The 23,405-nt window shown below is 45.8% G+C and overlaps 1 protein-coding gene across 2 annotated transcripts; it reads left to right on the top strand.

Moving 5' to 3' along the window:
• Window positions 1-57: 57 nt before the first annotated feature.
• Window positions 58-20,809, top strand: LOC111156042 (lysine rich nucleolar protein 1). Of its 2 annotated transcripts, XM_022516619.1 has the most exons (5): window positions 58-97; window positions 2,745-3,667; window positions 7,299-7,367; window positions 14,712-14,789; window positions 17,372-20,809. In XM_022516619.1, the coding sequence occupies exons 2-5, from the start codon at window positions 2,747-2,749 to the stop codon at window positions 17,681-17,683; spliced, it is 1,380 nt and encodes a 459-aa protein (XP_022372327.1). In that variant the 5' UTR covers window positions 58-97; window positions 2,745-2,746; the 3' UTR covers window positions 17,684-20,809. The 2 variants fall into 2 exon arrangements, with proteins under 2 accessions (XP_022372327.1, XP_022372328.1); XM_022516620.1 differs by lacking the exon at window positions 7,299-7,367.
• Window positions 20,810-23,405: the final 2,596 nt, after the last annotated feature.

The following is a 23,405-nucleotide window of genomic DNA, read 5'->3' on the forward strand; positions in this document are numbered from 1 at the left end:
AGCCGGAACTCAAGGAGGCGGGCCAGCGACTCGAGATTAATTTCCGGGTTGCGGCCGAGCTGGCTTTCACGTGGAGGCGGGGAAGATTGGCGTACCGGTGAGTGCTGAGGGGCCGCACTGGAGGGGCGGCGCGGGGTCTAGAGGTGGGGTCTGGGGACTTGCGCGGAGAACTGAGGGAGAAGTGGGTGACCTGTACCCCAAATCCACACATAATCCCTCCCACCCCAGTCGCCTGTGTGCGCTCGCTCCGGCCTGGAATTTCTCCCGCCTTGAAGCGGGGCCGGGATCCCGCGTAATCCCTTCCTGTGTGTTTGTGCGGAAGCTGTGGCGCGGCGGAGCCGGTGAGGGACCGTTCTCGCCTCCTGGCTCCCTTGCTTCCTGCTCGTGAACCGGCGGCGGCCGTGGGGTGTGTGTTCCCCTGTGCAGAGCGCATGCTGCGTTCGAGTCCTTTTTGCCACTTGCTGGCTGTTGGACCCAGGACAAGTAAATTCAAGTCTCGAAGCCTCAGCAAGTCTGAGATGGGGTTTCACACCGGTCCTCGGGAGACTACCGCGAGGTTTTAAAAGGGCTTTTGGAGAAAGTGTTTGCTTTTGTTGGAGACACACTGTAAGAGTCTTTCCTCTTGGAGCGAATTTATCTGGGGTCGCAGGGTTGAAGAGCAAGATCTTCAGTGCTGTAGAGGAAGGAAGCTACAGTGATTATGAAAGGGGGTTCAATGACTACAGTCCCCCTTTAAGTTCTTTGTTCTAATCAGATCACTTGACCACTCCCCCACCTGAGGCACTCTTGGCGCTCTCGGGGCGCTCGCGCGATCATATTCTCTCTCTCTTTCTCTCGACTCCACCCTCTCCAGGTTTGCATCTTCTTTTGCAGGCCCCTTTCCCTCTGCCCTCCTGCTTCCCTGAGGTCTTAGGCTCATTCTTTTTGAGGCTTAATTACCATCCATATATTCATTTATGAGTGTTTTTTTAAAAAACTCATGTCAGCCCAGTCACCCCCGAGCCTCGAACCCACATATCCACCTGTCCACTTGCATAGCTCAAGGCATCTGCAAACCAGCCTGTCTCCTGCAGCCCCTAACTACCCGCCTTCAGTTCCTTTTTTTAAAGGGGTTAACACCACCATCCCGCAGTTGCCTAAGCTGGAAACCTCTGTTCTAGAAACTTTCCAGACAACTGGTAAGCCAGATTAGATGAACTTCATTACCCTGACCTCACCACTAGCCTTGCTTTTATCACCGTATCTTCATTATCACACCTCTTCTCAGCCTACACCTGTTTCCTGATAGCAGGTGTTTTATCTTGTTTCTCTCTGTATCTCTGGCATTCATTCATTTAGTGAGTATTTGTCAAACACCCGCTGTGTGTCAGGTGCAGAGCTAGGCTCTGGGAATACAGCAGAAAACAGGACAAGAGTGAATAGAGAGGGTATATCCTTGACTTACAGGTGCTCCTGGCATGAGTTATAAATGAACTTGAGCTATGGCTTAGTCCTGGCCTGGCTCTTTGAAAATGCTAATGGTTAACCAGGTCCAGTGTGGCTCCCTGGGGCAACGAGGCTAAAGAGAGCTTCAGGGTGGAGAAACTCCCGACCTTTCCCTCCCACTGTCCAAACCTCCTTTGATTCCCTGGGTGTCTCCATGTCACCTAGTCCAGGGAGCAGCAGGAGCTTGTGTGTGGTAACTGGAGAGAAGTGTCCCAGCTGGAAGATAAAATGTACTTGGGGCGTCAGCCCCTTCCCACAGCTGCCTACATGACATTCCCCCCCCCCCAAAAGCTGGGCTTTCTACGTTGCTCTGTGTCATCTTCAATTGCTAAATATTGGTAATTTGAAAATTTAGAAATAGTGAAGCAGGCAGGGTGTGGCCCCCAACACCTCCCCAGTCCCTAGCAGCATTTGATCTAGTTCAGTGCCTCTTTATGGATGGGGAAACTGAGGCCCAAAGAAACCAACACTATGGAGCAAGGGGCATCAGTCACCATTTGGACCTAGGTCTTGTCAGTCCTAGCTGGGGCTGCCTTCATCATATCTTGTTACCATTCTTATTACTAGCCACATGGGAAGGTAGTTAGGTGAGAAAGTCACCCGGGGGCAGGTGGGGGGAATTAATTTCCAGACACAAAGGAAAAGAGTTGCTTAGATGAACCAAGGTAAGGGGTTAATTGTGCCATAGTTATTGCCTCTGGTGGGAATTAGCAGGTAGAGTTGACCTCAAGATTTCTGTCCCCTTCATTCAGTGAAAGGTAAGCCCCTGCCTGAGGAGAGCATTTGATGTCTGATTTGATTGCAGTTGTATCTTCAGTGGCCGGCACAGGGTAGGCAGTGGGTAAATTTGTTTAATGGGTGATTAGGATCAGAGATTTAAGGAAGGCAGTGAGAAAGAGAATCCCTTTCCAGGGATTATTGTATATTCTTGCCCTTTAAGAGGGAAGTGTTCTATTTCATCATCTTACACCCCCCCCCCCCCCATTTTCCAGATGGGAACATTAATGTTCAGGGAGGCTGGGTGACTGGGGTTTAAGTTAATGAGGGAGCAGTTTGAATTTGAACTTGGGCCTGTCTCCATTTAAATTCCGTTCTACTTCTTTCATTACATTTTCCTTTGTCTCAAGGAATGACTCCCATTTTCCCATCCTCTAACATTTCAGGCTAGCCACTCAGAATTGTGGCTCTTGGCACTAACTAGCCGAATTGTACATGGGGTGGTTTGGTATGGAGATAACTTGTACCATTTCTCTTTTCAGGAATGATCACGAAAACCCACAAAGGAGACCCGGGCCTTGGGGTCCCAGAGAAAAAGAAGAAGAAAAAGAAGGTAGTCAAAGAACCAGAGACTCAGTACTCAGTTTTAAACAGTGGTAATTACTTCACTGAGATTTGTCCCACAAGAGCAACATTCCCCTCAAAGAGTGTGGAGCTAGGGCAGGCATCTGAGATGCCTCTGGTGAAGAAAAAGAAGAAAAAGAAGGGCCATAGTACCCTCTGTCAGGAGCACCTAGAACCCGAGACCATGTTACGTGCTGGACGGACAGAGAAGTTGGCCACCCCCAGGAAGCAGGCTCTTGGTTCATCTGAGTTCCAAGGTGGGGAGAAGAAAAAAAAGAGGAAGTCCTTAAAACCTCTGGCCAGGCCTTCTAGCTCAAGAGGGAGGACCTCCCCAGACACTAGACAGGTTGAGGAGGTGACCAGAGTTGGCAAGAAGCCCAAAAAACACAAGAAGGAGAAGAAGGCCCGGGAGGCTGCAGCTGCCTCGGCCAAGGACCCTTGTTTCCGTGAGTTTGGGGATACTCTGTACACTTGCTCAGTGGGGAAGGATGGTGCGGAGCAGACAGGCTCAGGGCAGAAACGGAAACAGGGCATCCCCAGGGAATGCAACATGAAGATGAAGAAGAAAAAGAAAATCCACCTTAAGGGAGATACCTCCGTAGAAGAGCACCTTGAGTGCTCCAAGTCTGTGGAGAGCAGCCCTAGGAAAGGAACTAAGAAGCCAGTCAAACTTGAGGCTCCAGAATACATCCCAATAGGACATAACCCCAAGTCCCCCGCAAAGAAGAAAATGAAGTCCAAGAAAAAGGTAGAGCAGCCAGGCATTGAGGAGCCAGCTCTGAAGAGGAGTAAAAAGAAGAAGGTGAAAGAGAGCAAAGTAGCGGAAGAACCTTGGGAAGAGGTAGGCATTTCTTCAGAATTAGATTCTGCTTTGGGAGAATAAGGGTGGAAATTGGGGTGGGGGGAACGAGAGAGAGAGAAAGAGAGATAAATTGTGTGTGTGTGTGTGAGAGACATTTGTAGCCACCAGAACCCAGATAAAACGGACTTCAGCCGGAAAAGAGATTTGTTGAGACATGTAACTGAAAAGGTTAAAAGCTATTTAATTTCAGATATGGCTGGATCTAGGGGCTCATGGAATATCCTCAGTATTAAGGGTATCCCTTGTTATTGAAACTCTAACCAGGTCCTCACTATCTCCACTCAAGATCTGAATAAATTGGAATAAATTTTTTAGATGAATCTCTCCCTTTCTGAACTCTTGCCTCTCGCTGTCCAAAACTCAGGAACCAAATAGTTTGAGTTAACATGGTCTGTGGCTATCCGAGCTTATTTTCTATGCTCAATGTACATGATTTAGTGATCAAATAGATTTGGATCACAGGAGATGCCAGTGTGCCTTTCCCCAGCTCTTCATATTTTTTTTTCTTTGTTGGTTTTGGTCCCTCCCACCCCACAGCAAGATGGTCTCAGTAGCTCCAGGATTTCATCCTAGTAGTTAGGTTACCCCCAAAGGGAGAGAGCGCACCTCCAAAACAATTACAGAAGTCTCAGGGCTGCTCTCACACGCATCGATTAGATCACATAAGCTGGAAGCCCTGACCTTAAGCCAGGGGGAGGGACCTAGGGTATCCATCCCATCTGAACCCCACTGTCTGCAGTTAGGGGGAAAAGACCGTTTTGAAGAGGAAAACCCAGTCCTGATTCCCAGGAGGAAGGGAAGAGTTGATGGTCTGATGAAGACAACAGAGATCCACTGTCTCCATCCTGACAAGCTTCCTTGAGTGCAGGAAGGAAGGGAGGAGATGAGCCTGAGCTCTTGGACTCCACAGGCCATGTCTATACCAGGGCCACACCTCCATTCCTCTCTTTGGGGTATGTGTGTGCATGTGCGGAGGTAATGAGATGGTACATGTCGTACTCCAAGCGGATGTCTGGCCTGTTGGGGTAGCGATGGCTGAAATTTCTTGAACACCTAATCATGTGCCTGGCACTAAGCTAATGCTCCCCATGTATTAACCTGTTTAATCCTCACATCAGTCTGGTGAAATTACTGCTGTGGTCATCCTCATTTAACAGACAAGGAAACAGATTCAGAGGAGTTAAATACCTTGTTCAGGATCTCCCACCTGGTACAGTGTGGGGCTGGGCTTTAAACCCAATCTGGCTTCTGAACTTGAGGTTTCATCCTTTCTCAGAAGCTGCCATGTAACTTCTCATAGATTCCAGTATCATTAGAGCCCAAGAAGTGACTGTCTTATATTGGAACAAGGCCTGGATTCTCTTCCCAGTTCTATACCAGCCAGCTACGTGAGCTCAGACCACCCACTGTCCTGTGGTCCTCAAGTAAGAATGATGGCTACTGTGTACTGAGCACTTAACTGAAGTTTGACTCTGGCGTTGGAGGGGCTCAGTTAATACTGACTGATGGATGACCCCCCTGGGGCAAGGTCATCAAGAAGGTGTCTATGTGGCTTGAGCTCTGCTTGGCCAGAGCGGGTTGAGGAGGCTGGCAGGGGTGGCCTCCATATCAGGGCCTACAAGAGGTAGTTCTGGTTTCTGGATTTTTCCCAATTCTGCCCTAGTCCACTAGATTTGGTTTTAGTGGTCTCTTTTCTTCAGAAGTTGTTGGGGCCAAGAAGAACCCCAGAGGTGGGAGCCTAACCCCTATCAGAATCTAGGACCCCTTCTCTCTGGAGTCCGGTGAAAGGTGGTCACTCCCCTCTGTTTAACATCTGCGATGGGGGCTTTGCTGCCAAGGACAAGCCCACCGAGTCAGGAAGTACACCTATCTTCAAGGTCTGGATGGGTGATGTGCGTGAACAGAGCCTTTGAGGGATCATCACACGTGATGCTGGGTGCCAGGCAGAGCACACCTAAAGTAAGGATGTCGGAAATGTGGCACTTGTCATTACCAAAGGACCAGGGAAAGTGGCTGGCTCAAGGTTTCACTGTCAGAGGGTTCCATGGGGGCTGAGGCCAGTGAGAGAGTGTGGCACACGTAAGCACACCCAGGACAGGCCCAGTGAGGATGCCATATGGGAGCAGAGACCTGTAAGCAGTGTCTGCTGTCAATTGTGCAGCGGGAACAGCGAGTGCAGGGGCTCTGGAAAGAACAAAGTGTAGTGGGAGCTGGGAGTTTAGGGGACCAAGTGCTAGAGACCAGAGAGGCCCACAGGAGCCTAGATTTTTGTGTAAACAGGATGAGAGCCTCTGGAGGTTTTGGGGAGTAGAGTGCTGTGATCCAATTGAGTTATTAAATTTCTATTTAAGATTTTTTTTCAAAGATTATTTGAGAGAGCGCTCACGTGCAGAAGTGGGAGAGGGAGAAAGAATCTCAAGCATGCTGCACACCAAGTGCAGAGCCTGATGTGGGGCTCAATCTCAGGACCCTGAGATCAGGACCTGAACTGAAACCAAGAGTCGGATGCTTAATCTACTGTGCCACCTAGGTTCCCCTTAAATTTTTACTTTCTTAATTGAGCTATAGTTGATATATAACATGGTATAAGTTTAAGGTGAATATATAACATGTTTCACTTGAGGGTTTTAAAAATTTTTTTTTTAAAGTATTTGTTACAGAGCACATGTGCATACCCATAAGTGGGTAAAGGAGGGGAGAGGAGCAGAGGGAGAAGGATAAGCAGACTCTGTGCTGAGTGTGGAGCCCAATGTACGGCTTGATCCCACAACCCTAAGATCATGACCTGAGCCAAAATCAGGAGTTGGACACTTAAACCGACTGAGCCACCCAGATGCCCCAAGATTTTATTTTTAAGTACTCTCTATACCCAGTGTGCGGCTCAAACCTACAACCCCAAGATCAAGAGTCTCATGCTCTACTAACTGAGACAGCCAGGTTCCCCTCCAGTTGAGGTTTCAAAGCTCACCTGAGCTGCTGTGCATAATGGAGCAAGGTTGGGGGATGAGAAAGCCCGTGTTAAAGACCTGTGCTTGTCCAGGCAGGAGAGAAGGCAGTGACTGGGAGTGGGGTAGGAGGGGGAGCAGTGTAGAGGAGAGAACTGGGTTTGGGTTTGTTGGCAGTGGGTTTGGGTCTCTCTCCCCACACCCACCCCCCAAGGCCCTGTGCCCACCTGTCCCTTGCTAGCTGGCCCCCATCCCCCCACCACCAACAGGACCCTTGGCCTCTCCCCTCTTACTGGTTTGGTGCCATGGGAGGTAAGATGATGTCTGTGTGGCAGGAAAGGTGCGCAAAGCCTAAGTCAAGAGACGCGCATTAGTGTCAGCCCTGTCCCTGAGCTGTGGTGGGGGCGGGGGGTGACTTCCTGACGGTCACTTCACCTCTCTAAGCCTTAGTTTCTTCAGATGTCAGATAGGTCAGTGCCATTGTTTTGAGGTGAGAATAGTTCCACGATTCCACAAGAGGATGTCAGAAGTTCTGGAAGTGGCAGGGGATAAGGAGGTACTGCAGTCTTGGGTCTTTTCTGGACTCTGATGATCTCACCCTGCTGAGCTGCTGGGGCAGAGGCCTTTGTATGCCTGACTCTTACTCCCTTTGCCCTTTTGTGCAGGAACCTGACCCAGACTTAGAGGTGGTGTTGGAAAAGAAAGGCAACATGGATGAGGCGCACATAGACCAGGTATGCCCCAGGTCCTCACCCCCCTTCCGTGTGTCTTGCCAGTCACACTTTTGTCTCCTACAAGGCAACGAGATTCTGGTCTCAGAGGTGTCAGGGACCCCAGAAGCCACCAGCCAGCCTCTGGCACACTTCTGGTGGCAGGGAACTTATGGCCTCCCCCACTTCATGCTGGGAGACCCCTTCACTTCCACAGCTTTGACTCAGGGGCCACCAGGTCATTCAGAATCCCAGGGTGAGGCTCTCCTGCTTGTAATTGCTGCAGGGGGAGACAGAAGTGTGAACCCAGGAACTGTAGCCAGGGCAGAGAGCGTGTGCTCAACCAGGCCCGTGCATTGCCATCTCCTGGCCTCGATTCTGGAGTGTTGAGCGAAGTTCTACTGTGGATCTTCTTCTGCCGTGCCCAGATCTGTAGGTAGATGCAGCCTGTACTGGAGCATGACTTTCTGGAATTGAGGTATTTGTATGGTCCTGGACCAAATGACACCTGGCAGGACAGGGTGGTAACAGCGTAGGCTTGGCTTTGTACCATTACTAACGAGGTGACCTTGGGCAGTCACTGAGCTCATTGACCCTCATATAGGTGGCTGCGAAGACTGAACGAGGTCATGTTTGTGAGGCGCTTAGCAGGTTACTAAGTGGCAGCTGTTACCCTGACCACATCCTCTTGCTTTGGCAGCAAGTAACTGCTGGAGAGAAGCAACAGGGTGTGATGCAGAGATGACCCCTGGTCCATGGCCCTTCTACTCCAGGAGAGAAGGAAACCAGAGAGTGCTAGCAGATGAGCGGAATATGAGGAGGCTTGTAAGATGTCACAGAAGTTCCAAATCTAATGCCTCTGAGGCCCTGGGGAACTCTCCCTGGAGGAGATACATTGAAGTGGGGCCAAGAAGATCCATGAGATGATGCTGACAGCCCAGTAGCGGGCCTAGCACAAAGCACAAGCCCCTTAGAGTGGGAGCTCCCCAGCCTTCTGCAAGTAGAAGGCACACTGCACCCCAGGGTCAGGGCCAAGGGTAATGAGCTGGGCAGCCGCACAGAGAGGACAAAGGTGGGGCCCTGACCTCACTAGGACCTTCCATCAGTTCCTTTCCCAGGTGTCCTCAGCCAGTCAGGAAGCAAAGTCTGGAATTCTGAGAGTGTACTTCCTATGGGCAAGGCCCTGCCAACAACCCTTTATTTCTTTTTTGTGCCTGCTGAGTACTTTGATTACTTGACAATTTTTAAGACTTTTAACCATTTCCTGGGTGCTGCATTACTTCAGTGTAAGTGAATCTTTCTGTTTTACCTCTCCTGTTTTCCCCATAAGTCCTAAAACTTTACTGTGTTAAAAAAAATTGCAACCTGAAAAGAAAGGCACCCTGAAATCCTACCACCTAATAATGATCATTGTTAGCTCTTTGTTATAGTCTTCCAGATTTTTCCTTTGTAACTATATATGTGTAATTTTAAAGCACTGTGCAATCTTGCTATGTATACTGTTCTTTTACCTTTTATCATTTAACTGGCGAATTACTTTTCATTTTGGCATATGCACATCTGTATCATTCCACATGAGGAGCATGGTTTCACTACAGGAATATATCATAATTTTCTCTTACTTTTACAGTTGTCACTTTGCTTTATGTAGTTTTAAACTTACATAAATGGTCAGCTTGACTCTATAAACGGTCACTTTGACTCAAAGCCTGTGGCAAATTAGAAGGGAGGAGGGGGGATGCCTAGGTGGCTCAGTTGGTTGAGAGTCCTAACTCGATTTCGGCTCAAGTCATGATCTCAGTGCAGAAATTGAGGCTCACGTTGGGCTCTACACTGGGTGTGGAGGCTGCTTGAGATTCTCTCCCTCTCCCACCTCCACTACTCCACACCCCGCCCCCCTACTCACACATGCTTGCTTGCTCTCACTCTATCAAAAAAAAAAAAAAGTTGGGGGGAGGGAGAAAGGCCACAAATTAGGGCAGCTGAAGTTACACCTAAACCCTTAGAAGGGAGGACAAGGCCCTAGAAGCTTTTTTTTTTTTTTTTTAATTGAGGTATAGTTGACCTACAATGTTATATTAGTTTCAGGTGTACCACCTAGTGATTCAGTAGTTACATATTTTATGAAATCATTAGCACAAAAAGCGTAGTTACCATCTGTCACTGTACAAAGCTATTACAATATTACTATGTTCCCTATGCTGTATTTTACATGCCTGTGATTGATTTGTAACTGGAAGTTTATACTTCTCAATCTCCTTCCCCTGTTGAGCCCATCTGCCTATAACCCTCCATCTGGCAACCACTAGTTTTCTGTTTTTATGAGTCATTACTGTTTTTTTTTTTTTTTCTGTCTGTTATTTCACTTAGCATAATACACTGTAGTCGCATCCACACTGTTGCAAATGGCAAGGTTTCATTCTTTTTCAGGACTGAGTAATAGTCCACAGTGTTGGGGGTGCGGTGTGTGTGAGTGTTATGTAGTATGTATACACATACCACATCTTTTTGCATTTATCTATCCATGAACACTTAGGATGCCTCCATATCTTAGTTGTTATAAATAACGGTGGTATAAACATAGGGGGTGCATATATCCTTTCAAATTAGTGTTTTCTGGGCGCCTGGGTGGCTCAGTCATTAAGCATCTGCCTTCAGCTCAGGTCATGATCACAGGGTCCTGGGATCAAGCCCCACATCAGGCTCCTTGCTCTGCGGGGAGCCTGCTTCTGCCAGTCCCACTCCCCCTACTTGAGTTTCTTCTCTCTCTCTCTGACAAATAAATAAAATCGTTAAAAAATCAGTGTTTTCCTTTTCTTTGGGTAAACACCTGAAGTAGAATTATTGGCTTATATAGTATTTCTATTTTAAAAAATTTTGAGGGGGGCCCCTGGGTGGCTCAGTGGATTGAACCTCTGCCTTCTGCTCAGGTCATGATCTCAGGGTCCTGGGATTGAGCCCCACGTCGGGCTCTGTCCTCGGTGGGGGGCCTGCTTCCCTGTCCCCCCGCCTGCCTCTCTGTCTACTTGTGATCTCTCTGTGTCTAATAAATAAATAAAATCTTAAAAAAAAAAGTTTAAAATTTTTGAGGAAATTCCATGCTGTTCTTTATAGTGGTTGCACCAATTTACAGTCACCAGCAGTGTATACAAGAGTTGCCTTTCCTCGGCATCCTTGCCAACACTTGTTATTTCCTGTCTTTTTGATACTGTCCAGTCTGACTGGTGTGGTGTGATATCTCACTGTGGTTTTGATTTACATTTTCCTGATCATTAATGATGTTGAACATCTGTTGATGTGTCTATTGGCCCTTTGTATGTCTTCCTTGGGCAAATGTCTCTTCAGGTCCTCTGCCCATTTTTAAATTTTTTTGTTTTTGTATTTTTGAGTTCTTTATATTTTTTGGATATTAGCCCCTTGTTGAATACATTTACAACATGGATTTGAATTGCACAAGTACGTGAATACGTGGATTTTTTTTTTTGATACAGTACTATAAATGTATTTTTTCTTTTTTACAATTTTCTTAACACCTTTAGCTTGTGGTAAGAGTACAGTATATAATAAGTATAACATTCAAAATCTGTGTTAACTGTTTATATTATTGGTAAGGCTTCCGGTCAACAGTAGGCTACTAATAGTTAAATTTGGGGGGAGTCAGAAGTTATATGTGGATTTTCAACTGTGCAGGGAATCAGTGCCCCCATCCCCACTTGTTCAAGGGTCACCTGTATCATGTTCCCATTCAGTAAGTTGCCGTTTCATTTTATGGTTTCCTTTGCTATGCAGAAGCTTTTTAGTTTGATGTATCCCAATTGTTTTTATTGCCATCACCTGAGGAAACAAATCCAGAAAAACATTGCTAAGCCTGATATCCAAGTGTTTATTACCTATGTTTCCTTTCCTTTTCTTTTGTTAAGATTTTATTTATTTGAGAGGGAGAGAGAATGAGCAGGGGGAGAGAGCGGGAGAAGCAGGTTCCCCACTGAGCAGGGAGCCTGACGCAGGGCTTCATCATAGGACCCTGGGATCATGACCTGAGCTGAAAGCAGACACTTAACCGAGTCCTCCAGGTGCCCTGCCTATATTTTTTTTCTTTCTTTCTTTCTTTCTTTTTTTTTTTTTTTTGTTGTTGTTGTTTTAAGATTTTATTTATTTGAGAGAGAGAGCATGAGAGGGGAGAAGGTCAGAGAAAAGCAGATTCTTTTAGGACTCCTATGGTTTCAAGTCTCATATTTAAGTCTTGAATCCATTTTGAGTTTATTTTTGTGTATGGTATAAGCAAGTGGACCAATTCCATCCTTTTCGTGTAGCTGTCCAGTTTTCCCAACACCATTTATTAAAGAGACTGTTTCTCCCCATTGTATATCCTTGAATCCTTTGTCATAGATTAATTGACCATATAAATGTGGGGTTTCTTTCTGGGCTGTGTATTTTCTTCCATTAATCTGTTTTTGTGCCAGTACCATTCTATTTTGATTATAATTGCTTTGTAGTGTAGTTTGAAATCTGGGATTGTGCTTACCCTAGCTTTGTTTTTCTCTCTCAAGATTGCTTTGGCTATTCAGAGTCTTTGTGGTTCCATACAGATTTTAGGATTGTTCCAGTTCTATGCAAAATGCTATAGGTATTTGATAGGAATTGCATTGAACCTGTAGACTGCTTTGGATAGTATGGGTATTTTAACAGTATTCTTCTGATCTATGAGCATGGTATATCTTTTAAATAAGATTTTATTTATTTGACAGAGAGAGCGAGAGAGGGTAATACAAGCAGGGGGAGTGGGAAAGGTATAAGCAGGCTTCCCACTGAGCAAGGAGCCCGATGCGGGGCTCGATCCCAGAACCTTGGGATCATGACCTGAGCTGAAGACGGAGGCTTTAACCCACTGAGCCACCCAGGTGCCCCTATCTTTCCATTTATTTATGTGATCTTCAGTTTCTTTCATTAGTGTCTTATAATTTTCAGAGTATACCTTTTTCACCTCCTTGCTTAAATTTATTCCTAAGCATTTTATTCTTTTTGATGCAGTTGTAGATGGGAGTGTTTTCTTTTCTCTTTTTCTATTTTTTTTTTTTAAAGAGAGAGCCATTGGGGGCGGGGGAGGTGGGTAAAGGGAGAGAGAGAATCTTAAGCAGAAGATCTCATGATCCTGAGATCGTGACCTGAGCTGAAATCAAGAGTCAGACACTTAACCAGCAGAGGCAACTTGGTGTCCCTGGGATGTTTTCTTAATTTCTCTTTTTGATAGGTCGCTTTTAGTGTATAGAAATGCAACAGATTCCTGTATATTGATTGTGTAACCTGTAGCTTTTACTGAGTTCATTTATTATAACAGTTTTTGGTGGAGTGTATAGGGTTTTCTCTATAGAGTATTATGTCATCTGCAAGTAGTGACAGTTTTACTTCTTTCCAGTTGGGAACCCTTTCTTTCTTTCTTTCTTTCTTTTTTGACTGTTGTGGCAGAGACTTCAGTATTGCATTGAATAAAAGTGATGAGGATAGATACTTTTTCTTTCTCATTTTAGAGGAAAAGCTTACAGCTTTTCATCATTGAGTATGATACTAACTGTGGGTTTTTCATATATTGCCTTTCTTATGTTGAGGTATGTTCCCTCTATACCCACTTTGTTGACAGTTGTTACCATGAATTGATGATGAATTTTGTCAAATGCTTTTTTTGCATGTGATGTACATTCATCTCATATATATGAGATGAATATGATTTTTATTCATTTTGTTATCCTCAGTTGATTTTACAGATATTAAACCATCCTTGCATCCCTAAAATAAGTCCTACTTGATCATGGTGAATGATCCTTTTAATGTAATGCTGGATTCAGTTTGCTAACATTTTATTGAGGACTTTTGCATCTATGTTCATGAGGGATATTGGTCCTGAAAGCTTTTATATCAAACAGCAGGGTCATTAGTCCACTGATGGTGGCTTCGAGCCATACTGGCAACATTGTATAAGATATACCTCCTGTGGACCAGGCATTCTGTTAGGTTCTTACATTCTGCACCCAACAATTTAATGTGGGGTAGGGGGTTTCCCACCTCATCAATTCTTGGCACCAGCTGGGTATCCTGCCATTCAGCTCAGTTCTGGCACTGTATATCTGGAGATCGTGTCAAATCTCACAAGGTAAGGAAGGACTCAGTCCCACCAGACTGCTCCCCGCCCATGCCCCAGTTCAGATGCCTGTTACAAGCTGGATTACCTGTGCTTCTTACTTACCAGGCTGCTAGGGACGGGAGGTTCTGATAACCCCCTCCTTGGGTTTTACTAATTTGCTAGAGCAGTTCGCAAAACTCAGAGAAATCTTTTACTAGATTGTTGGTTTATAATAAAAGGGTATAAATCAGGAACAGCCAGATGGTAGTGATGCATAGGGCAAGGTATGGGGAACGGCACTGAACTTCCTTGCCCGTTCAAGAATACCATTGTCCCCAGATCTCCATGTTTTCACCAACCCAGAAGCTCTCTGAACACTCCCCTCTTTGGGGGGTTTTATGGAGACTTCATATATAGGCACGATTGATTAAATCCCTGGCCATTTCATGATTGATTCACCCTTCCACACCTCTTCCCTCCTTGGGTCTTGGAGGTGGGACTGAAAGTTCCAACCCTGTCAACATAGGGTTGATTCAGCGGGCCACCAGCCCCCATTCTTAAGTACTTTCTGACATTTGCCTCATTAACATAACAAAAGATACCTTGATTACTTTCCTTACTTAGGAAATCCCAAGGGGTTTAGGAGCTTTTTGCAGAAACTGGGTGAAGACCAAATATATATTCTCTCCTATTTATCCTCCAGGGTAGCTGATATTTCTTGTCTATTTGCAGATAAATAGATTGAAGTACACAAAGGTTGAGTGACTTACCCAGAGCCACACAAGTTAATGGCAGAGCTAAGATTCAAACTAGCCTGTGCCTGACTCCAGTGCTCTTTGGAGAAAACAATGCTATCCCGAAAGTTAACTACAATATCTTCTATACAGGAAGTCAGGGCTTCAGGCAATATGCTTTAGGAAGTTTCTACGTGGTATGGCTATTACGGACAAAAATGGTTCTAGTGCTGAAGGTGGATAAGGCTCAGTTTATGAGGAAGGTTCATTCTTAAAAGAAGTTCATTGTTAATCCAAAACAAGGCTTAATGAGGCTGTCCATTTTAGGCCAAGTGATTGCAGCCTTGGGATACTTAGGGGACACTTTTGACAAATGCCTGCCCCAGTTTGTAGCACAGGAAAGCTGCTCTCCCTCTTGTCACCTTCCTGTCCTCCTGCCCTGTCTCTGCTGGGTTTTAAGCTCAGAGGAAAACAACTGTGTCCCATTTCCCTCTTTCTTTCCTCTCTCTTCCTCAGGTGAGGCGAAAGGCCTTGCAAGAAGAGATCGATCGTGAGTCCGGCAAAACAGAAGCTTCTGAACCGAGGAAGTGGACAGTAAGTTTGATGTTCAGGCTCTGGTCGGTTGCATACCCCGGCATCCTGACAACTCCTTCCTCACCATGCACCATGAAGAGCAGAGTGATGGGAGACCATGTTAGTCCAGGCCCCAGAGGCTGTCCCAGTCTGCCTGCCGGCTCTCTTCACTGCAGAACTTGTCCTAAGCTAACTTCCTTCCTTCTGAAAGGGGTGCTCGCCTCCCTCCTGGAGTGCTGGCGAAGCAAGATAAGCAGCCTGAACCTTTGTCTCCTGCTGTGAACAGGTGGGGTGTCCCACACATTAGTCACTGAGGGCATGTGAAAAGCACTTTCCAGCAATGGATGGTGACCTCAAAAGGCTGCTTGGACCAGAGCAGGAGGCAGAGGTGAGAGCAGTGCAGTAGCAGGCCTCTCTCAGGACTGCCTACAAGGTCCATTGGGAGGGGGAGATTTCCAGACCAGGCCTGAGGAGATGGGACAGGAGAGCGTGCGCCACAAGGACCAGGAAGTCAGGCTGAAGAGTGAGGAGAGGGGATGTGGGCAGGGTGTGTGCCATACCAGGCCAGCCTCGGTGGCCATGATAGGGAGTGCGCACTGGGCTCCAAGTGCTGTGGGAGCTGCTGGAGGGCCTTTATGTAGGTTAAGTGGGGAGTGGGTTGGAAGGCTCAGTTGGAAGGCCTGAGGACTGGGATGGTGGCAGAGGGTAGAGAAAGAGAAGAAACCAGCTTCATAATCCAACAAGACTTGTTAATAGATTGGATTTGGGGGAGAGGGAAAGAAGGATCCATAGGACAGGGAAGCCTTGCCTTCCTTAACTATCCTAAGCCTTCATAGTTAAACACAGGAAAGAACAATTGATTTGGATCAAAAGACCTGAGTTCAGTTTCTGGCTCTGCCACTTTCTAGTTGTGGATTCGAGGCAAGTAGTGTCCTCTCTCTGAGCCTCAGTTTCCACACCCTGTAAATGAGACTCCTACTCTGGCCCAGTGGGGTATGAAGAGGGGCTTTGTTATGTTTCTTCCTTCTGGGTATTCTCTCCTTTCTCCCCAGCCTCATGAGCTGAGCAGAGCTGATAGAAACCCTCATTGAGTTGAGGAAGACAAGAAACAGGGCAGCGTCATTCAGAACCTGTGGCCTCAGAGGGCTGTACCTAGAAGGACCTGAGGTGGAGAAGGAGGATCCTAGAGCATAGGGGTGGCATCTGCTGGGGACGCTTTGGTGGCATTGCCTCCCAGGACCTAGGCCACTTGACTGCTGAGGCGTGTGGTGAGGACTCCGGACTGGCTGTGGACCCCTGCGGGAGGGTCCACTTTGAATGGGTCAGCAGCCCTTGAAGAGCTAGCTCACCCGTGACTGGTCAGCCTGTGCTCAGACCCAGGGCAGGACTGTCAGAGCTGTTTTCTCATCCTAGAAATTGTAGGACCGGGAAGCTGTAATTTTGCCTACATCTGGGCCACTGTGAATCTGGAAGAATTTGTCACTGCTTCACTCAGGGCAGGTGTAGCAGTGACTGGTTCTTACTGTTCTCCCAAATCTGACCTAGAAATAAGCGCTAAGCTGGGATTTGGCTTGCAAGTGGAAAGTTCCCAGGCAGTATGGAGGTCAGCAATTGGGGTGGGTTGGGAAGAATGACAAATTATCAAGGATTTAAAGTTGCCAAACTTTTCCCAAAGTGCTCTGCGTTGTTGGTATAAAATCTGATTCAATCCTTAGCTGAAGCCCTGTGAGAGGGTTATTACACTCCTATTTTATAGATGAGGACATTGAATCTCAGAGAGTTTACGTAATTTGACCAGGGTCACACAGGTGGGCTTGATCCTTGGGTCTGTGTGACTTCTAAGTCATTGTTTTCTTGAGCCGTGTTTCTTGTCTCACAGATCCGGGAAGGACAGGGGTCTTTTCTTATGCAGCTCCTCTGAGGTCCTGCCTTGCATTTTCTTGAACATGGGTGATTCATGGATAGGTGGTGGGGTACTTTGTACAGGAATTGGGACCCCCGAGTTCCTGGAGTTCCTGGGCTGGCTCAGCCATGGACTCAGCTGTGTGACCCTTGACCTCTCTGGGCCTCCACTCCCTGCTGTAAAATGCAGTGCTTGTGTGAAGAGATGTGCATTTGAGATTCCACTTGGCGGCTGCCTCCTTCCAACTGTCAGAAACCTTAGGCTGAGGGAAGAGCGGGCGGCCAGCTGGTGAGGTGAGGTGAGCTGAGCTGGGAGGTGTGTAGAGGTGTGTCGGGAGGTGAGCTGAGGTGTGCTGTACTCTTTGCTGTGAGTGAGGGGAGGAGTAAAGCAGACGGGCAGCTCCATGGTGGGCCATGGTGTAGACCAGACCTGAGATGGAATTCCAGCAGGGCCATTAATGAGGCTTGTGCCCCCAGTTAGGCTGTAGACCTCCACTTCCTTATCAGTAAAACGGGGATGCTGACAGTTCCTCATAGGGCTCTTGCTAGAAGTCAGAGGACAATCCATTGATGTGTTGATGAGCACTGTGCCTGGCACATAGCATTTAATCAGCTGGACCCTCCCTGGTGAGGCTGGGGTTGGGGAGAGGGCAGGGCTTTGGAAACCAGGAAAATAACCACCTTTTTTTCTCTTAACACAGGGAACTCAGTTTGGCCAGTGGGATACTGCTAGTTTTGAAAATGAGGAACAGAAACTAAAATTTCTCAAACTGATGGGTGGCTTTAAAAACGGGACCCCTTCGCTCAGCCGCCCCTCTAACACAGTCGGAAGGCCCAACATGGCTCTCAGCAAGAAGGCAGCTGACGCCCTGCAGCGGAACCTGCAGCAGGACTACGACCGGGCCATGAGCTGGAAGCACAAGCGGGGCACTGGCCTAGGCTTCTCCACCACCCCAGACAAAATCTTTTATATTGACAGGAATGCTTCCAAGTCAATCAAGTTTGAAGATTAAACTCTACTGTCTTATCCTTCAAAACAGCCAAAATTGCTTTTACTGTTCAGTTATGCAGTTGAAAGCCATCTGACAACTGTCTCAGATCAAATCTCTGCAGAGATTAAGTTGAAAACTCTGCCCATGTGCTTGGACAAACTGGGGTCAGGGAGCTCATGTTTCAGAAGCCAAGAGAACATGTGAGTGATTAACGCCTACTATTTTGTGTATTAAGCATTCCATCCCTATGTGTAGACATCAGCATATATAAATAATAGCTAATTTGCTGAGTGCTTAGTATGTGCCAGGTACGTACTACTGTGTTTCCCTCACATTAATGTAGTTAGTAATTATGAACTAGGTGCTATTATCCCCATCATACCGATGAGGAAACTGAGGTTCAGGGATGAAGTAATAAAATTGCCCTGGTTCACCCAACCAGTAAGTGCCAAGTGCTGGACTTCTGTATCCCACATACTGTATCACTATTCACTACTCCTAATGTCCTCTTCTAGGGAATTTTACCAGGAATACTTATGGGGGATGAAGTCTCTTGATTGAAGAGACAGAGGTTTTGTTAGATGTCTAAATCTCAAATAGGGAGTAGAATTGATGGTCAACAGGTAAGGGCAAGCTCTTTTTCTTTTCCCATCCTGGAGAACCTTTAGGCAAAGAGGTATGAATGGCCACCAAGCAGATGTGGCTTTCTCTCCAATTGGGAAATGTGTTTCTAAACCAATTTTGCCTTTTCTGGCTCTCCTGACTTCTGTCCTCAGTGTTGAGCTTGGATTTAACCTTCATGCTTTAACTGAATTCTAACCAAGGCATTTTAGAGAGACTGTTAGTCTTAACTAACCAACGGTAAATTCCCAGGGATACGTTTATTAGAATCTTTGTGACCACAAGGAAGAGAGAGTCCTAGGTGACTTGTGTGGTGGAGTTCTAATGCCAGGAGGCCTGAATGTGCGGGCATGACACGGGAAGTTGCCTCATCAGACATTGTTACCATATCTGGACTCTACAACCAGCTTCACAGAGCTCCAGGTACAATGACCTGAGTAACAAATGACCACCTTCTTCATTCACCTAGCAGTTTGCATCTGAAAATACAGGTTCTGAGTGGGACATTTTCACATCACTTGGCCTGAATGCCTCCTATAGACACCCCAGCTCAGGCAGGCCTAACTAAATAGCAGGATATTCAGTCTGTCACTGGGCAGGAAATCCTGATGTGTAGGGGATTGATTGAGCAACTCAACAAAGAAACATTCTTTTCCTTTCTGCTCCATCCACCCTATTGGCTTCATTGGGCTGCTTGAAAGAATGGCCGTAGCAATTGTAGGCACAATATCAAGATATTAGAACTTGCCAGAGGAAGAAGAAAAACCTTATGGTTCAAGGAAAGTTCCGGAAGACCTTTCATCATAACTCATTGCTTAGCCGTGGGTCATATGCCCATGTCTGAGCCAGCCCCTGGCATGTGGAGGAAGATTCTCCTCAGGCCAGTAGTGAGGAGCCGACGCTGGTGGTGGGACAAACATGGAGTCCACTACTGTCCCACTGGGCAGAGGTGAGGGAGGCCTGCCTGGGTGCAAGTAAGCATTGGCCAGGTCAGGAGTCCTGCAGATCTACGCTAGCGATGTTTCAGGAGGGGCCACTTCGCTTGGAATGTGAACTGGGCCTTTGATGGACTCAACCTTGAGTTGAGATACATAATGAAAGAGGCCATCTAAATGCTGGGAAGGTAAGGTTCTGCCTTTGATTTAGCTCCTTTGGAGCACCTCCTCTTTTCACAGGGGGATAAATCTCTCCTGGCCTTGATCAACACTACAGGAGTTCACTCACTGTACTGACTGCTTCTCTAATTGTTTTTAACTTGCCAAGAACTCACACTACAGCTTGGGCCTGCCTTGGCTTGTCAGGAAGGATTGTGCTCTGCCGTCTCTTGGGTGATTCTGGAGAGTAGCTGATCATTTGTCCACTATCTTGTCCCCATAGTGATAGTTCTCATTAGCGTGTGATGGTCAGGCCTTTCCCCTCCTGTCATTTAGTATATGTAATCTGTGTAATGGGATTTGAGTTTTAAACCTTATGTGTCACCATTGGCTGAAGAGTTTCACTGGCCCAGGGGAAGGTTTATGATAGTTTGTTTCTGAAGCAGGGTCTAGCCAGTGCAGGTGGAACAGCTAAAACAGCAGGATCTCCAATGACCTCAGAATGGACTTAGTCTTGGTCTGCTTTGGCAAGACTGGCAGAGATGCCATTTCTCAGAGAGCAGGTCTCTGTCCTGTAGCAGTCCCGCAGTCCCGGGAGGACTTTCACTCTGCGCTTCCTGTGTTAGCTGGGCCCTCTCCTTTGTACGTTAAACAACATTGGCTTGTGCCACCTCTGTCCCTTTTTCCCATATCCAGTGCCATCAGTCTGCAAGGTTTGTGTGTGTGTGTGATCTCCTATGTTCTTGATGTCTTGACTCTGTGGAACATACCATGTCTCCACTGCAAAAGGAGGTTTGGGGATTTTTACTCAGAATTGGGGCAGGAGAAGTCTTGGCATATAGCACAGTCAGGGTCTTGGTTGAATATTTAACGGCCCTTTTCTCATTTCTCCCTTGGCGATTTCTCACTTGACCGACCCTCCTTCTCTATGGCAGGGTCCTTCCCTCCTTACAGTTGTCCTTATCCAGCTATCGCTGAAACCTCCTGATTTCCTAATTGCTTCTCTGCAGTGATTGCTGCTGTTTCTGCCTTATTAGCCCACTAGGCCCTGCCCCGAGGCTTGCTTTCCATATCTAGACTGGCCCATCAAAAGTGTTTGCTAGATAGACAAAGTTCTCCTCTAAAAGAAATTGTGTATTCAGCTCTACAAACAGAATTATTCAGGTTTGTGCACCCCCACCCCAGATGTCCATGTCCCAGTCATGAGAACTTAGGAGTATTAGGACACAAAACAAAAAGGAGTTGAGGGTAGCGGATGCAATTATAGTTGCCAGTCAGGTGACCTTAAATAAGATTATCCTGGATTGTCTGATTGGGCCCAGTTTAATCATAACAGGTCCTTAACTATAGAAGAGGGAGGCAGAAATGTGGAAGAGACTTGTAAGAACAACTCAACAAGGGGTGCCTGGGTGGCTCAGTGGGTTAAGCCTCTTACTTTGGCTCAGATCATGATCTCAGGGTCCTGGGATTGAGTCCCGTGTCAGGCTCTCGGCAAGGAGCCTGCTTCCTCCTCCCTCTCTCTCTCTCTCTCTCTCTGTCTCTGCCTGCCTCTCTGCCTACTTGTGATCTCTCTGTGTCAATAAATATAATATTTTAAAAAAACAAGCTGTTGCTGGTTTTAAGATAGAGGAAGGGGCCACAAGCCAAGGAATGCAGGTGCCCTCTAGAAGCTAGGAAAGTCAAGAAAACATTCTTCCGCAGAGCCTCCAGAAGGAACAAAGCCCTGCCCACACCTTTGCTTTGAGGGAAAGTCCCCTAAGACCTGTTGGAGTCGGAACAAATAGATCTGCAAGGTGAAAGAATTGTATTGTAAGCCACTAGGTTTGTGGTAATTTGTTAAAGCAGCAATAGAAAAGTTGTATAGGTCTCATGCAGAACTTTTCTTCATTTTTTTTTAACCTTATTTCCTAAAATTCTTTGAATTTTTATTGTTCTGTTGTCCTTTGTAATAACACTAGACTTCATCCCCTGTAGGCTGTGATTTTCAGAGACTGGCTAATTGATTCAGTAATGGGCTGAGGAAAACCACGAAAGATCATAGAAAATCTGAGCCTTTGCCTGGGCCTGGGCCTGGTGACAGATGTTTCTGAAGCGCCTTTGGTGTAATGAATATTCAACCTAATACGAAAGTCCAAATTCATGTCAATTTAAGAACATTATGTTACTCAGGCTTGGGAATGAACACTGTCCGGTAAGAACAACCTCAGAGTAGAAAAAAGGACTTAAAGCAGATTATTTGTGAATTTGCCAATTGTGTTTCATTTAAACGGTATCATATAGTTAACAGTGGTGTATGAGATAATTTTAACGGAAACAATTTTGTGAAATAAAAGTCATTTGGTAATATTTGAGCAAAACCACCATGTTTTCTGAATTTCTGTATGTTTTGTCCAGTAAAGGGGAGCAAAAGGGTTATTCTTCAGTATCCACTGTTCTTTAATGTTGGCTCTTTTCTCAGGCTGGGGCTCAGGGGGTGGGGTAATTCACAGTTCAGATGGCCAAGAAATCCGTAGCATATTCTTTGGTCCTAAACTGTTCAGTAAAAATAGGAGTTTAATATAAATTTATTTTTTAAATTATTTTAGCCACTTTTACTGAGATTGTGTGAACTATGATCCTATATTTCACAGGGTAGAGAGGATATGTAATTTATGTCCATTTTATACCTTCCAAATCCACAACTTGGATTAAATGGGTGCATTTTCCTGAGCACAGGCTTCCAGGCTGTGAATCACCACCAATTAATATTAATGCTTTTACTGATTGAAAATAAAATGTCAGTCGAAGCTCATCAGCAGTAATACAAAAATCAGATTCCAGATTCCAAAAATCTGGTGGTTAAAAAAAAAAAATAGAATCACATGTAGTTTAGAATTATGGCTGCAGAGCGAACAGAACAGTATGTTTAGACAAGTTCTCTTCTGGATGAAGAGAGTCAGAAGTAATTAAACGAACAGTCATGAACATAAACATTCCTTTGGGAGGTTTATTCAGTTGTAGAATACTTTCCACTGAAGCCAACAGAGGGAATTGCAGATTTGACCTCACTTTCTCTAATCCCACCATTGTGTTTTTTAAAATTTATTTTTAATAGTATTTGGCATACACATTATTAGTTTTATGTGTACAACATAGTCATTTGATGTTTTATATGCATTAAAAAATGCCTACCACAGAAAGTATAATTACCGTCTTTCACTGTACAAAGTTATTAAAATATTACTGATTGTATTTCCTCTGCTTACTTATATCCCTGTGATTATTTTATAACTGGAAGTTTGTATCTCTTAATCCCCTTTGCCTATTTCCCTCTTCTTCCCACCTCCCTGCCCTCTGGCAACCACAGTATCTTCTCTGATTTTTGAGTCTGTTTCTGTTTTTGTTTGTTCATTTGTTTCTTTACAATCAAATTATATGAAATTAAATGGTATTTGTCTTTTTCCAACTTATTTCACTTACCATAAGCTTGTAGTGTATCTACGCAGTTGGAAAAGGCAAGATTTTGTTCTTTTTTATGGCTGAGTAATATTCCTGTGTGTGTGTGTGTGTGTGTGTGTGTGTGTGTGTGTGTGTGTGCGTGCGCGCGCGCCCACACCCACATTATCAATGGACATGTAGAATGTATCTGTATCTTGGCTATCATTGTAAATAATGCTGGGATAAACATAACGTTGTATATATTTTTTTGAATCCATGTTTTTGGTTTCTTTTGGGTAAACACCCAGAAGTGGATCATGTGGTATTTCTATTTTTAATTTCTTGAGGAACCTCTGTACTGTTTTCTACAGTGGCTGTACCAGTTTACATTCCCACCAACAATGCACAGAGCTCCCTTTTCTCCACACCCTCCACAACACTTGTTATTTCTTGTCTTTTTGATTATAGTCAATCTGACAGGTATGAGGTGATGTCTCACTGTAATTATCATTTGCATTTCCCTGGTGATGAGTGTTGTCGAGCATCTTCATCTTTTGGGCATCTATATGTCTTCTTTGGAAAAAATGCCTGCTCAGGTCCTCTGCCCATTT

The sequence above is a fragment of the Enhydra lutris genome, unplaced genomic scaffold (assembly GCF_002288905.1).
Source record: "Enhydra lutris kenyoni isolate GAN:26980312 unplaced genomic scaffold, ASM228890v2 scaffoldscaffold45, whole genome shotgun sequence".
NCBI classification, from domain to species: Eukaryota; Metazoa; Chordata; class Mammalia; order Carnivora; family Mustelidae; genus Enhydra; species Enhydra lutris.

Bases quoted from the DNA above. Each gene is read 5' to 3' on its own strand.
- LOC111156042 (XM_022516619.1), top strand. From the start codon at position 2,747: ATGATCACGAAAACCCACAAAGGAGACCCGGGCCTTGGGGTCCCAGAG. The intron at 3,668-7,298 runs GTAGGCATTTCT...CCTTTTGTGCAG, and splicing joins CGGAAGAACCTTGGGAAGAG to GAACCTGACCCAGACTTAGA. The intron at 14,790-17,371 runs GTAAGTTTGATG...CTCTTAACACAG, and splicing joins CTGAACCGAGGAAGTGGACA to GGAACTCAGTTTGGCCAGTG.